The sequence below is a fragment of the Haliotis rufescens genome, unplaced genomic scaffold (genome assembly GCF_023055435.1).
Source record: "Haliotis rufescens isolate VD_foot unplaced genomic scaffold, xgHalRufe1.0.p SCAF_4, whole genome shotgun sequence".
In the NCBI taxonomy this organism is placed as follows: Eukaryota; Metazoa; Mollusca; class Gastropoda; order Lepetellida; family Haliotidae; genus Haliotis; species Haliotis rufescens.
In genome coordinates this window covers 48,318,265-48,334,705 of record NW_025964112.1, presented here as the reverse complement: position 1 = coordinate 48,334,705, position 16,441 = coordinate 48,318,265, and the positions used below count along the sequence as shown (strand labels likewise).

At 38.0% G+C, this 16,441-nt stretch overlaps 1 protein-coding gene across 1 annotated transcript in view; it reads right to left on the bottom strand.

Moving 5' to 3' along the window:
• Window positions 1-5,005: 5,005 nt before the first annotated feature.
• The window catches only part of LOC124151735 (allatotropins-like), a 29,235-nt gene continuing 17,799 nt past the window's right edge, over window positions 5,006-16,441 (bottom strand). Inside the window, exons 2-4 of the mRNA XM_046524340.2 lie at window positions 13,773-13,964; window positions 6,101-6,192; window positions 5,006-5,582 (exon numbers count right to left, since the gene is read on the bottom strand). Coding sequence (XP_046380296.1) covers window positions 5,533-5,582; window positions 6,101-6,192; window positions 13,773-13,954 — 324 coding nt within the window. The 5' untranslated portion in view covers window positions 13,955-13,964 and the 3' untranslated portion in view covers window positions 5,006-5,532. The remainder of the gene's footprint in view (window positions 5,583-6,100; window positions 6,193-13,772; window positions 13,965-16,441) is intronic.

Genomic DNA, 16,441 nt, shown 5'->3' with positions numbered 1-16,441 from the left:
CAAATAACTGTACATTTGGAAAAGTGTTGAAACGGTTGATGTTCGGTTTTTCCAGTGTACATATGTACCAACTAAACTAAATTGTGACGTCGGTAAGCTGTCCACAAAATAAAGTGTATGAAGCTTCACAATGTTCTCCCTTGTTACCTAGGCTTCTGCTTTGCGACGTCATTGTTTTTGAACGTTAATGGTGTTATGCAGCTCAATGTTTTATCCATCTTGTGCGAATTCGAAAGACTCGTTTGAGCTTAACTCCATCGCCACGAAATGGACTGATTCTACTCCCAAGTATCAATAATAATTATATATATGTTGTCTATTGTTCTGCTCTAAGTTGTTGTTTTTTGCATGACCTTTGAATTGAATCATATAAACCTGCCGTCGTTATTAAGCTGCGATATGGTTGACAATGGCTTTAGGAACGATCTATGGTGGAGCCATGATCCCTTTGTGGAACTAGGTACAGCAGAACACAAGTAGTGTTTTATAGTGGGTAAATCTCAATACCACATCGCAATTAAATGCAAATAACAAAGTGGTTTTTCATAACTCATGACTCGTATAATAAATGAGCCTTGGACGAGTAAATCATAGTGGATGTCTAAAGGATACTATGAATGAACGATCGCTTGGTATAAAATACTTTACTGTCCGTTTGAAAAATGTGAGCTGGATGACATTGTCGTGGTGAAGACTTCATCCGACTTCCATGTGAAACTTGAATCTTTGTAATGTGGTAATAAACATTGCTATCAAGCAGTGAAAAATGCATTTGAGTGCAAACGTGATAATTATTGCTTAAAAGGATATAATGCTTTTATTGGTTTAAATGTTGAGTTGCGTGAAGATAATTAGATATGGTAATTGAGAAATGTATTTATCCCAGTGAGTTTCCGTGTTGGAATGGATGCCAATTGGTGATATTGTTTGTTGTTATCTTAAGGGAGCTCGGGACCTTGTAATACAAGATGATGACCTATTCTCTTGATATTTAGGAAAATATATAGTTGGCGTGGTTTTTAACCCTGTTATTAGCGTTATCACAAAAAGACAAACGACCTTTTATCCAAACGACCTCTCAAGAGTATACTCAGGGCAACATTAGATAAAACAACTGGAGGAATATAGCGTAATAATATTAGGTATGTGATAACTCCTTTACAGCGGGCGATTGGATTATATGTCTGCAAGTACTACTTAACGTGCCAATGTTTAGGAATTTACAGAATTAAAACAAGAGGGATTCACGTCCTCATTTAGCCAGTTCATAGTTCCATTATCAAAATGTATCACGTGATGTCATAGAGAGAACTACATCATGAACACTAAAATGAAATCACGCACTGTATGAGCACAAACGCCAATAATGCGAATTCCTGCAAGTAGTATACAGCATCCGACCGCGCAGTGCCTACTGAGTTATATCTTTTGGATAATTGTGTTATTTTGCAATTCTGGATTATCTTCCGTAGTCTTTCACAATACCTTTGGCTTTGTCTTACTTGCATGCATATTGTATATATATTAGAAATGCACATGATGCATGATATGCCTTTATACTGTCCTTATGTAGACATCAATATATTGTGTACATGACATGTCTATATAAAACGGTGTCTTGTGTGTCCATTCCAATTTTGTTTCATTGATCAGCATGCTACTATGAAAATGTCAGTCTTAATGACAGTGTCTTTTAAATGCATTCCGTTGTTTTCCGACTATTTTTCACTTGTACTTCCGTAATTGTAATAGTTTCAGAATGTAGACGTAACATTAAATTCCAATCACATTTCGTGTGCAGCAAACCCGTAAAGGTATTCTGTATAAACAATCCCAACTTCAGAGAACAGATGCCCCATGCCAGCAGCGTGCGAACAAGTCGTAAGTACGACCACCATTCCCCGTGCTGGATACCGTCTCCCTTTATCATGAAGATGAAGAAGATGATACAAAGTTATGAAGCGTGTCATCTCACGTCCTTGTCTTCATCGATTCACACAGGAGTTGCAGCTGTTTCCCTCCATGATTACCTAAGATCAAAGGCAAAATCGATAGTCTTTAGCTCTGAATAATTACATCAGGGCCATGCCAGGGTGGTATGAACCGCTTCCAAAAGTTTTCTTATTACATGTTCCCTAAAAGAACGTATTCTTCAGTTATAAAAACGGTTATTGCTCTTGATGTATATGTGTACAGTTGTCCTTGGAGGTGATTTATTTCTTTGAACATTATCCATTGCGATTTTATCACATTACAACGTCTTGGGAATCGTGTAGGATTACATGCTGTGCATTGTTGGAAATAACGTTTCCAGGAAGCATGAAACCCATTTTAGATATATTATCAGATATTCTGTTTGAAAGACAATTCCTGTGATATTCATTCCATCCATAGGGTATAGTATTGGAATAATTATGTGTCGCGATAGTAAATTCAAAAGATCAACGCCAGAGAATGAACATTCTCCAATATATGGCGAAACAGACCCCATTGGGCGTAACCGACAAAATAGTGATGGGATCACTGAAAATCGACGTTGACACAAGGCAACTTTTCCATCAGGTGCAAGACCATTTACACTAAAAGTAGAATTGGTCGTCTTAAAGTCGTTTGTTGGAAGGTAATGGGTAGATTCCTAAAGGTCAGCAGTTCACTCAACAATACTGAAACCCTTGCTGGTTATTTGCTTCGGGGAGTGACTTGAAGTAAGACATGAATGTATAACGTTTCGCGGGTTTTGGTCATACTTGATAATTCTCAGACGAGCGCTATCGGTGGGCCAGGAAATGCTAACCTTTTTATCGAACACATGGTAATCAGTGATGTGTGAGTTTAGTCTGCTGACTTTGTCGCTTCGCGTTTCTTGTACGTTGTTTCTGTATTTCCACGGAGACACAAATATGGATGCCTCTAAGGCATTGTTTTTTTTAATCATGATCTTATGATTTTTTAAAACGGTTACCAAATACATTATCACCTGAGTAGTAAAAACCACTTGCAGGGAGGGGTAAAATCATAAGGGACCTTGTGTAAGTGATGTTGAGCACTGTTCCAATAAATACCGGATTTTCGGTATTCCTCGGTGAGCAAATTAATTCATCTCGTGAGGAGTTATCAAAGTTACCGGTACGTGTTACAGCAGTGCATATATTCACATGCATGTAAAATGTGAATTATGACCATTTATATGCTGATGCTTCGAAGGCCATACGTCCGTAGATGTGTGCATTTACATTTTGCAAGGAGAGGAAGGAAAAAGTGATTTTCCATAAGTCAATATTTACACACCGTGTGGAATTGTCCGTTCCAGGCAGATGTAATTAGTCGAACGAAAATCGGTGTGATTTGACGTTATCAAGGGACTTCATTTCAAAACGGAAGAAGTCTTATGAAACACTGGTACAATCTTTTAATTGATTCTCATTACAGTTCATTGTCTTCATTGATTACATGCGTGTACGTTACTGTTCAAAACAATCATCCCCTCGATCGCAACGCAAGATAATCCCACCATGTTCGTAAATACTAATCAAAATAAACATTCTCTCAATGGCGACCGCGCCGCGACGATTTCGGGCCAGGGTCGAGATCACGGGACGTTTGTTTTGAACAGTACTGAGCTAGTTGTTTCAGTGGATAGTTCCTGCCTAAATTACACTGAGCGAGAATGTTTTTTAAAATCACCTACATTAAGCCTACTCAGTTACAGAAAACATAAAGGACGCAACGCACATGTCGTCGTTCTTGTACTATATGATTTTGAGAATCAGTTGATTGTCTGGTTTGTATACATGTCACCCTCGCATGGCAAGAGTACTGCTGTGTCGTCAGACAACAAACTTGTTTATGCAAATTGTGTGAGTGGCGGCTCTACCGGTAGGGCAGATCATGCTTACCCTTTTTCACCTTGTGTCGTCACTGATTTTAAATGATCCATTCATATACATTTCACCGCTGTTTTGACATTTTTGGAATTTGTTTCGTCGGATAATCGAGACTGGTTATTCTCTAGCGTTGACGTTTTATTTTTACTGTCGGTGACCTAGTTCATTTGATTTACTTTGTATTAAAAGGAATGTGTTTATGTATTCAGCAATTTATTCAGCAAACTATTGATAACAGGACCCGACCTTTACACACGGAATTCTTCTGGCTTAGCTGATATTACCGGATGATTATTGAAATCAAACGCCGTGTCTTTAGGATGATGTATATATAACATAAATATTCGATATTTGTATAATCATCATGAGCTGTCGTGCCTTTCATATAATGGTGACTGTGTTTAATGATTATGAACAAAATGACTGGCAGCCTCGTCGACAGTTTAAGCGCTTAAGTCGTAGCGTGCTACCGAAAGTGTCATTGGTGAAGAACACACTTTAAGCTTGTAAGTAGACAATAAGCTTTTATTGTTCTACAAGACAAGATGCTGATGATCACAAGAGTGTATTATTACAGTAGCTGCACATTGGACCTCAAGTCATCTAAAGCACCAGTGAAGGGCGGGGCATACGAGATAATATTTGTACAGAAATGCATAAATCGTTATTATCATAAACGCCACATCCGTTTGATCTCATAACTCGGTTCCGTTTGCAGATACTCAAGTATATATGTTAAGGCGTACTACAAACTGAATGGTCTCGGCGCGTGCTACCACAACAGCATCAATGTAGAATGTATCTCACAAGCATATCGACCATCGAGAACATATGCCATCCATTATGCATAAAATAACGTTTTATATGAACACATTATTACTAGAAATATAAACATAATTTCATCCATGTGTTACATGCTATACGTTCTGGCATGTATCATGTTGTAGGATAAATATGATAAATATCTCTTTTGTTCTTAACCATTGTAAGAGGAAGTGAACATTACGACTCTCTACTTTGGTATGTGAAACACTATGTTTATTTACAATTGCAGATAGTTAAACCCAAGCGTGATAAATGTCCTTTCTCAATGATGAAAACATGAATAGACATGGGACACATTTCAAGATTCGTCATCCATTCACTTTATTCACACTCCCAATGGACATGTGTCTGTTTTGTGTATTTCTGTCAAAAAATTACAAAGTTGTCAAAATCAGTTTTCTAATTTTTGGTTTACGACACATTTGTTGAATAATTTGTTCCCAACTATTTTCTTCACAGGGGTCATGTTGTTGGCTTCTGAATTACTTCATAGCTCATTTGTTTCAAGTTCAGATGTAGACACTACGCGAGAACCGTTGCTATTCGGACGGCGCACAAACAAATGGTATCGACAACCATAGGATGACATTTGTCGAAATATCCATGATCATTGGAATGAATATGAAAATATTATGTACTATCTTATATATAGATTTATCCAATTTCTTAGTCCATGAAATGTCCAGCATTGTAAACACTCCCAGCTCTTGATTGCTCTTTTACTGTCGATGACGTCATTCATTTGAAGATTTATTTCACTTTTCGGAGATTTGTTCTTCCAAAAATAGATCTGTCACATGATCTCCAAGGAGAGAAATCTCTTTTATTCATTGGATCTCTCGAACAGTTCGTTGTTGCCAACAAAACCATCATCTACGAAGAGAAATAAAGTGAGACATTAGTTATTTTGTGTATAAATATGTTTTTATCATATGTGGTATCGATACTATTTATATAAACATCTTAATACCATTAGTACGTGCTTTGTATTTCAGAGAGTTGTTACCGCCTATATATGGCAATGTTCGTATGTATATTAAATGGTGTCCCTTGAGAATACATGTATTTAGTGGGAAAAGTCTTTAAAGCGAAGTCGTGGCAATCATCGAGTTATTATTGTACTGTCTATATAACAAAGTCAAGGAACTGTGTTTAAACAGCATTGGCAGCAAATGTTTATATTTAGCCTAACCCCCGCTACTTTGATGTTTCCTTCACTTAACACCTACGCCAATTCGCTGTTTCCTCCACTTAACACATACGCCAATCGGCGTTTCCTCATATCTAACACCTGCGCCACGTCGGGTTTTACACCCATATTAAGCCCACAATTCGTGATATAACTGAAAGTTTGATAACAGACATTTGAGAATAAGAGTTAAATAACTCACCATCGACATCAACGAATTTGCGTATCAAGGCTTCTGCTAATGTTGGGTTGTTCGAGACCAGGTTTGCCAAATCTTCTACCGACAACAAATGTCTGAAAGAAATAATCAACACTTCACTGGTCCACACTTGTCGATGACACAAATACAGTGAACTCAGGATACAATGAACTGAAATTATATCTCGAATTAACTTGTCATGTCCCAAATTCGTTATTCACTTGAAATACTAAAATACTCAGCATTATCAGCGATTAGAGTTATTATTATATTCAGATAAATGAAACATTATCAACTTAGAAATAAATAAAATAGCATTAAAAATATAAAAAATGCACGTACATATACAATATACGTAAATCACATTTGGAAATACTTTGTTGTTAAATACAGAGTCCAACTGCACGATTCCAACTATATCATAATCATGTATTTCTGAATCACTATTAAATAGCAATGATACCAGGTTATCCTGACCGACGGGTGGCACCCGTCAAGCACACACGCAAGGGCAAGTCAATTGTCTGTCTAAAAAAATCATGGTACAAGTCAAAATAGGTAGTGGCATCATACATCATTTTGGCTACTGATGCTACAAATTGGAAATGTGCTCGTCATAACTACCACAAAGCTTCTTGAAAGCTTTACTATGAATGTGGTAATCTTGATCAAACAACTTTTGAGCAAGAGTCGTACCGCACGTTTTTTTAACCTTTTTCAGAATGGGCATGCTCAACTGTACATCAAAAGTTGTGAAATAGAGACATGAAAAGTTGAAGCTGCTGGAATACCACTTGACAAAAGGGAGAGATGAAGTCACCCCTCTTGTCATGCAGACATTTGTCACCCTGAATCACAGTGATTCGTAGAAATGACTACATTAATATGAAGGGTGCGTTTATTTAGTGTAATACCAGAGAGACATTAGCAAACGAGATAAAATGTCAGCATAAAAATGAAGAAAGCAAATACTTTGCTTAATTAAACTGTAATGCTTATTGGTTACATGTATCTTTGACTTTCAGATAATACCATATAGGTATTTTCAGTGTTGTTATTGTTATCAAAAGAAATTAAGAAAAAGATAAACGATGATTTCTGTTTTAAGTTAGCTTTAACCTTTATAAAGAGATGATGCCATTTAATTACATCTTCGGGTATGATCATTTTCAAACAAAATAGTGTAATAACAAACATTTAATGTTTCATTTGAAAGGTTAGCACAAAGTAAGGAAGGTGTTTTTCCCAAACGATATGTTCTGGAGCGTGTAAATTAGTTTCTTCGCATTCGTTAATATGTCAAGGAATGAAGTTCAAACGATAAAGAACATTAAAATTCTTTACATGCATTTAGAAATTGGCCTTAATCAGTACAAGTAGCTGAAGGATAACATCTTCCTAATTTTACATACACATTTCAGGGCTACGTGTTGCCCCTTCATTGGGTAAAACATATAAATGAAGCCAGTTATAATTAGATAAATATAAGTGAACCCAGTCGTGACAAGATAGAAGTTATAAAATGAAGATGAAATTAGTGGACATGGTAGTTGTTATAGGCAAGTGGGTACATGGCAAAGTGTCGTTTATACAATAGAATGATAAGTAGATTAAAAATTAAATGGGACATGCACCAATTGCACCAATGCCCTCGTATGTGCCATTCATCTGATGAAGGGGCAAGACGTCGCTCTGAAACGTCGTGTATGTACAATAAAGAAGTTGTTATTCATAACATTTTTTATACAATAAACACTTATAGTGATGTATACTTCACATGTGTGGGGAACACATACATCGTAGAACACAACAATAATATCCGCAAATACCTAAAGTCATTCAACACATCTGCTTTAAGAAAAATGTGGTTCAAAGCTATATGAAGAACTAATAGGTAACCACTCTAGCCATAGGCAAGGTGATATCAACTCTGTGTTCCATTGTTCCAACCTACTTTCAACCAATCTAGATGGTATGGTATGGTATGGTATGGTATGGTATGGTATGGTATGGTATGGTATGCTAAAAGATCAAAGGAGCCGACTGTACTTTATCCTGCGAGTTACGTCTAAATTGGCAGATGTCGAACCTAACTTAGGCTATGTTTATGTGCCAGCTCGGCCCCACAATGCACTAGTGGAATGTTTCGAGTCACGCAAATTATTCTAAAAACTGAAATTTAAAAATCCTTGTCATTGCTGAATGAGTTTATGCAGACTGAGATCTAATCTCTGAAATAAACATACTTTACAGATATTTAACAGTTGTTAAATTATAGTTTTAAAAATATAATAAAAAGAAGCCAAGAGACTTTTCAGTTTCAGATACTGTAGTCATCTAGACTTGCCAATTATTATAGACTTGCATTGGCTGTATTTGATATATTTGTTTCAGGGTCTGTATGACAGACAAGGGTTTATGGATAACCATACATGGGACGGATAAGGATAAGGAAATATGACAATATCAATGATAAACTACCCATATTAGCGGTGCTGTTTTGTGTTTCAAATGTCTCCCAACGTAATGGTACATGCAATGACGTTGAACAGTCAGTCAGTTCGAGGATTTACGGCACGTTTAGTACATATTTGATTTTGAACCTCCTATAAAACGCGTGATTAGTTTTATAAATACGGCATCTACGAAAAGTAATACCGGTTGCTCTACCCCCATGGTTAGTGTTATAAAATATAGTTTTGCCCTGAACTATTATAACGTCAATGCCTCCTCGTGCTTCGACTATAATAGTTCAGGGCAAAATTATACTTTATTACACTACACATGGGGGTAGAACCACCCTTATTATAGCCTAGCCTAGTCTAGTCTAGCCTAGCTTTGCCTAGCCTTGCCTAGCCTAGCCTAGCCTAGCCTAGCCTAGCCTAGCATAACACATTTACGAAACAAGAACTAAAGCACAATACATATCTGAAATACAGTTAGTATAATACCAATTTCATATTGGCACACACCGTTGCATTTCGAGAAAGCTTTGCCTTTACCAAAGTTAGAAATGAATTTGAATCCATTAAACCCCTGACATGGCACATACAACCACGCTGAATCACTGTGGGAATTGCTAACAGTGCTTACGAAATAACAAGTAACAAGCTGCCTATTCAGCCAGCGTGGATCCAATGTGCGATTACAAACGGTGCCTACCTCCGATTAACGTTAATGATTCCTTATTCCACACAAACAATGGCACAAATGGCAGCAACCGCGTCCATGACCGCAAATGATATCGACGCCACATCCTTATTCCAATGTTCATAAACAGAGTATGGCATTAGTATAGACACTATGCACCTTGAAAAAAATCCCCAGATGAGAAGAAATAAGAGCAGCCCTGACACTTAGACATCTGACAAGTTGTTTAAAGAAACAAAAATAACTGCTCAGTTTTATTATAACCTCGTCAAATTTTTAAGACACGTTTGAGTTTATTTAGTTTTTGAAGATCATGTATGAAACCGTACGTGTTACTTGCCCGAGGGCTAATAGGAAATATCTAGAACAAGTCTTGACGTAAATCAATCTTGTTCTACAGGGAATCATTTAACTAAGTGCAGGACTGTTCCTCTGTAAAGTATACTCATTTAACAAGGGAGCGTCCATTAGATAAGGACTTTTCAATTGCCGTCAGCACATAATGGCCAGTTATAAACGTGACCTTTGCAGGGTTAGTATTTGCGCGGAGAAAAAGCGCATATTCAGCAATCAGCTGTTGATGAATGTGTAAATTGCTTAGCACACCTCCCGTATTACTTTGATGAATGACTCAGGGTTGCTAGCCCACTTGCCGAAGCCCTGGGCTCATGGAATGGTAAATTGACCCTTTTCTTACTACGCTAGGAGCCCCTAACAATTCTAAAGATCTGATTGATGTTCCAATACTCGTCAAAATTCAGTCTTTCCTACGAAAACTACATTCATTTCTGTTGGGGTGAAATTCCTCACTTGACGTGTATTAGATTACTGCCTAGGGTTTTCTACTTCCCAATTAAACTGCCACCCAATTTAAATCGGAAACTTGCTAAACGTGAGAGTTGGCAATGACTTAATCCCTTTACATGAACAGACAAAACATCAACGACCCATCCTATTCTGAAAACGTGCAACCCGTGACAAGATGCAACTCAATGCATTTACAGAAGGGAAAAATATGGGTTGTTTTAGCGACGTTTGTGACGTCAGGGTGTCATAAAAGGGTTGTAAATTTACTTGATGGGGTTACATATGTTCATTTTACGGAAAATCAATGTAAAGTTTGCCAAAGTGTGCCGCCCGATTTGCCTTCAAATGTAGCATACGTAGGAATGACGGCTTATTTACAATGAGAAAGACTATGAGAAAAGAGAGAAGCTAATATGGATCCTGGTGGTATCGAAGCGTGCGATCACAACGATTGATCGCCATCGTTCTTAGTTTTACACTTCTGAAACTATACCGTTGTAACTGATGACGTTGTACTGTTACATGTCCTTAATTACAGCAACATCCAATAATCTAATCGATAGAATGCAAAAGTTGCGGCAGGGTTCACGTGGTAGTTCGTGTTTTTTTTAGTGCTGAATTTCTTGGCGTGAAATGCAATCTTCCTCAACACTGACAGGGATATTGCCACGTTCCTGTAATCTCGTCCTTTGGAAATGTAAACAAGTGAAAATGCGGAGACGTGAAATTTGACAATTTTCGCATCTTCCCTCGCATCTTCCCTCGTCGAGATTGCTGACATGCAACAATTGGAAATATCGCTTATAAAGTCGGGTAAGTCTGCTTTTAAGACCAAGATTCATTGCCGAATACCAGGAATGTAAAATAGGCACGTGTGTTGTGACCACAATTATGTCCAATGCAATTCCCTATTATGATGGGCGCCATATGTTCCTCATCTTTTTTCAGGTGAACAATTGACTTGCCCTGTGAGGGGTGTTTGTAAGGGGTGTACCGGTAGGGCAGGATACGTTCACCTTTCGCGACTACCTAGGACCATCACTATTTCATAGTGATTCACACATGCTCATGATATAGTCTCAATCGTACAATCCGAGATTTCGTTTGATATTTCGACAGGATTCCAGATATATCACGACGTGTCAGCTTGATGTGAGAGGAAATGAAATCAAAGCGACAAAACCATTTCCATAAACATTATAAAAAAGGGGACAAATTTCCATGTTCATAAGAAATCTTTGGCAAAAGCAGGGTCGATTGTACGATTCCGACAACATCATGAGCATTTGTTTATGGTGGCATTCATCCTTCTTGTCCTTCGTCTTGTGGATAGCGATGAGTTAGAAGTTTACCACTTTATTCAATATATGAAATACCCAGAGTTATGCGTCCGATACTGTCTTGATTTAGTTGGTTATACATTGCAATATATTTATAACATAACAAGAGTCGAAAAAAATTGTAGCAGCATATATAGGATACAATTATATAAACTCAATGCGGTCGGCAAAACGAATATTGATTGTATTAACATGCATCCTAGTTATGAATTGATAACATGATTATACGAATCTAAATGTAAATAACTTGCATCAATGAAATGAAATGTTAGATTACTTCTGTCTGTTAGGGGGGAAGTAATACATAAAAGTATGTTTGCTGTAATTTCACCTCAAATTCAGTGACTATAACGCGCATGAAATGATTCAAACAATATATAGCAAGAGAGCTTCCATTAAAACTAATTGATTGGTTTTCAAAGACTTCACGCGAGGCTGTAAAGGTAATTATAATCTATTTGTCACTGTTCTTATTTGAAAAGACACAAACTGGTTTGCATAGTCTTTAGCGGGACAGTGGCCCAGTGGTTAAATCGCTTATGTCACGCCGAGAACCCGGGTTCTACTCTCACATCGGTTCAATTCATTCCTGGTCGCTTTGTTGCTTGGGAAATGCTTTCATCTGCGTAAAACTCGCTTAGTCACTTTCTGATATAATTTACTTTGGAAAAAAGCCAGTGTAGTACGTTTCACTCCGCATCGTCACGTCAATGCACTTTGTAAGTAAAAATAAGTTGGGAAACTCACTGACTAAAAGATACAAAGAAGACACGCAAGGGCTACTTCTTGCAACCACGTGAAGAGGAAAGAAGTAGCTCTCTGAAACGTCGGGGAAAACAAGGAAGTTGGTATTCAAACATTCCACTACTTCATGTTTTACAACGAAAGTTTTTTTAAAAGATACAAATGGCGTAACTTACTCAAAGAATCATTAGGTACACACAAGCGTTGGCGTAGGTAGTTTAGAAACACTGGTTAAATGTTGCATGTTCTTAATATACATTATTAGCGAAGTTTCATTTTCAGATAAACTGGCAGCAACACATGAAATTGTTCAAAATTATTTCTAATAATAATTTAGTTTACAACAATAGCACATGACTTCGAAGTGTTGTGAATAAAAGTGTTCATGGACTCGATCCGTTCTGTTATTTAGTAGGGTTGATATGGTAATAAATTTATCCCCAGTGTTTCTGGTCCAGCATAGGTCCAAACTCCCCATGATTGTCACGAGAGACGGCTAAACCGAGGATCAGGAGGTCACTGTGGCTGACCTACCCTGTGTGGATCGCTGATCATGCTGATATCCAGTGGTTTGCTTGAACAGTCTCAGCCATTTACATTCCACTGTATTATAGTTGGAATATTGCGGTAAACCCAGTCGCTAACCGAGGTTGACATTTGTCACTAATCATAGTGACCAACGACATAGTTACATCTATATCTTCAAATGTTCTGGACATTTTGCAAGCATGAAAGCAAGTGACATCTGAAGTTAACTGAGAAGACAATATTGAAATGCTTTACTTCCTCATAGATAACATCAATGTGAAATTTGGGCATATGACATTTTTGCAAGAAGTAGGCATCCCTATGGACACCAATTGTGCCTCCTGCTGATATATGTGCATTAGAGTCAACGTTATTCGGTATTGTCAAATCACGGTCAATTTGGTCAATAACTGTAACTTAAGCTTCAGGCGTATCGATGATCTGGTATCGTTCAATAATGGTTAAATAGCCAGTACTCTTCCACCGATTGAACCATCTGAGCTAGATAAAAAGGGGACCAGTGAGACCGCCTCATCTGTTTCATATTTATATCTATGCATAATGATTCAGAGTGACAAAACAACCATAGGACAAGAAGGATGACTGCAACCAGCGTTTTGTCAGGTGAACAATTGACTTGCACGTTCATGTGTTTGTGACGGGGCCACCGGCGAGACATACGCTCACCTTTTCGCGAACACCTATCATCACAATTTAATAGGGATTCATTAACCCGTGCCTATCATCACAATTTAATAGGGATTCATAAACCCGTGCCTATCATCACAATTTAATAGGGATTCATAAACCCGTGCCTATCATCACAATTTAATAGGGATTCATAAACCCGTGCCTATCATCACAATTAAATAGGGATTCATAAACCCGTGCCTATCATCACAATTAAATAGGGATTCATAAACCGGTGCCTATCATCACAATTTAATAGGGATTCATAAACCCGTGCCTATCATCACAATTAAATAGGGATTCATAAACCAGTGCTTATCATACGGAATCGTACAATGGACTTTGTTATGATTATGGAAAGGGTTTTGTCGCTTTTATTTGCAGTTCACGACTATTTCCATATCAGAAATACCTACTTTGAATCTGTGCTAAAACTGTTTTCCCATGATGAGTATGTTCTCTTGCCATATCCGTGTGCCACTCTGTCTGCTGAGTTGGCTCGGAACCCTCTTTTCTGCCTGCTGTGGGTGTTGTGAGGAAGGGAGGCGACAACGGCTACCAGCAGCAATCCTAGCATTAATAACGTTGTTCTCATCATTGTGGAAAATCTGAAACAAAGACGTGATTACTTTGAAGGGTGTACATGTACATGCTATTGGTTTAAATGAGTATGGTCCACGGTGTGTTGATCCTTCGATGAAGTGCTAAAACATAACTAAACGTCCTCATTACTTTTGTACTAAGAACAAGTAATCAAACACAAACATACTGTACCTCACTGTAACCTGTTCATGGGCCCTGGTTCTTTACGGCATAGACGTCAGAGCGTTGCTAGAAATGCCTTATGTGAAACTTGACAATGCTTCTTTATAATTGTGTTCATCGTTAACTGCAATTTTGATATACAATATGAAATTTGAGTTAACCCACAAAAAAGTGACTGAAATCGTAACTGCCCAGCCTTCCATGTGATTAAGCGTAGTCTATGTCTACGACTCATTGAATTACAGTTCAGTAACACCAAGGCGAGCGCATGTCACTTTCATGTGGGAAGAAAGCCCAAGATGATGCAGTTCGTAGGCGTATACGATGTTGGTGAATCCTACCAGCAGCGTTAGGGTGCTGTTTGGGCAAGGGTTAGAAGTGAGTGAGTGAGTGAGTGAGTGGGGTTTAATGCTGCTTTTAACAGTATTAAAGTTATATCGCGGCGTGTCAGCTTAATGTGGGAGGAAAGCCCGAAAGGTTTCAGACGTTTACCACTTCGGTGAAGCCCACGAGCACGGGTATGGTGCTGACAAACCTAGAAACATAATCGGGGCGAACCGGGATTCGAACCCACAATCATAGGTTCCTGGCGTGCCCAAGGGACGCAGCTCTGTACAGCGAATCGCGGCGCCTTAGACGACTGGGCCACCCGTGCACCCGGGTTAGAAGTGAAAAACTGATAATGTCATTTATTCTCCATATAACTACGGTAATCTGTTTAAGCGATATGCAGACTCTGTGACCACCGCGTCTAAAACGCTGAGCTGTAGTGCTAAAGTAAAGTGATTTGTTTCATAAGAAGTACTTTCACTCCTCTCCTCTCTAGTTTTCAATTTATTCAATACAAACATGCAATCAACAAAACAAGGGGCACGCTTAATTACTTGAAAGCGGTCAGCTGAAATATCAATTACTTGCCATTTTCACTGTACATCCTACACTTTTGCACTTCATATTGAAAATACAATCATCTTAAATAACCCTCATCAGCTATCCAATGAGGTATTGTTTTAAAGGGGATAATTACATAAATTATACATACAAATATATTAAAGCAACAAATATGAACGCATCACATCTATCTGGGTTATAAAAAAAAACATATAAAAGAATGATTGTATAATAACAAGTTAAATTGAAAAGGTGACTTGTCATGACTGCAAGATGTTATCCGTTTGGAATATTTTACATGTATACTTTATATCCCTGCGTTTGACGCCTTCGCTTCGCCTTCGCAAGAGCTACGCGTATCAGTGAAACTAGGCCTACAATATCGCCGCAAGACGCTTCTACAGTAAATGCTAGAAGGGACTTGACACGTGTTCTTGTCTTCATTATTAAATACTAATTTGCATTTTTATTGACTTTGTTTGACAACATGTAAATAGAAGTATACTCGAATTTATAGGTAATTGCCAAAAAAACGGGACCAATGACACGATTTCACAATTGCCATACGTTGCGAGAAGACAATAGTTCTTACTAAACACACATGCTGATTTCCATTGATGTGGACGACGTTATAAAAAGACGGCGTTTTATCAACGCGGAGATTTAGTATTTTGAAGCTACATTTAGAAGAAGTGGTTGGAGGTGTCGTTGGCGCCCACGTTGCCTCTGTTCTTGAAGACCATAATCGTGGCTTAACACTGATTTCATTATGAAGTTTTGAAGTATTTGTGAAGGCACATATAGTTCTGGTTGTTTATGTGTGGGAGATATAAGACGTGCAATGGTGACATGCCTGCATATATTGAACTGAGCAGCCACAGTGCAGACTATATTGACATTGTAAACTCTTTTGAGCAGAGAAGCCATAGGAAACACGATGTTGTTTTCTGTTTTGGAAGCACGTATGAAATATATACATTTTGTCAAGCCTGTCAGTATTGTCCTTGGTTAAATAAGTAACTTGTCTATTCGCGAAGACCCGGTGTCATCACTGACTTTCAGCGATCCATTCATATTTCCATTTCGATCATTCATGTTCATCTGTCAAACATTCATCTTATCAAGATTATTCCATGGTGGTCACAATTTATAGTTTCGTCGTGGTGTTTAGATTACAAATGTTACGTTCCAGGACATCACCAATTACAAAATTAGGATCGCCCTTCTATTTTCTAATGGTATATATTTAGAGGAGTAGCGAGGTAGCCTGGTAGTTAAGGCGTTTACGCCTTATGCCAAACCCGGATTCTGTTCCCCATATAAAATACAGTGAGTGAGTGAGTGAGTGAGTGAGTGAGTGAGTGAGTGAGTGGAGTGAGTGAGTGAGTGAGTGAGTGAGTGAGTGAGTGAGTGAGTGAGTGAGTGAGTG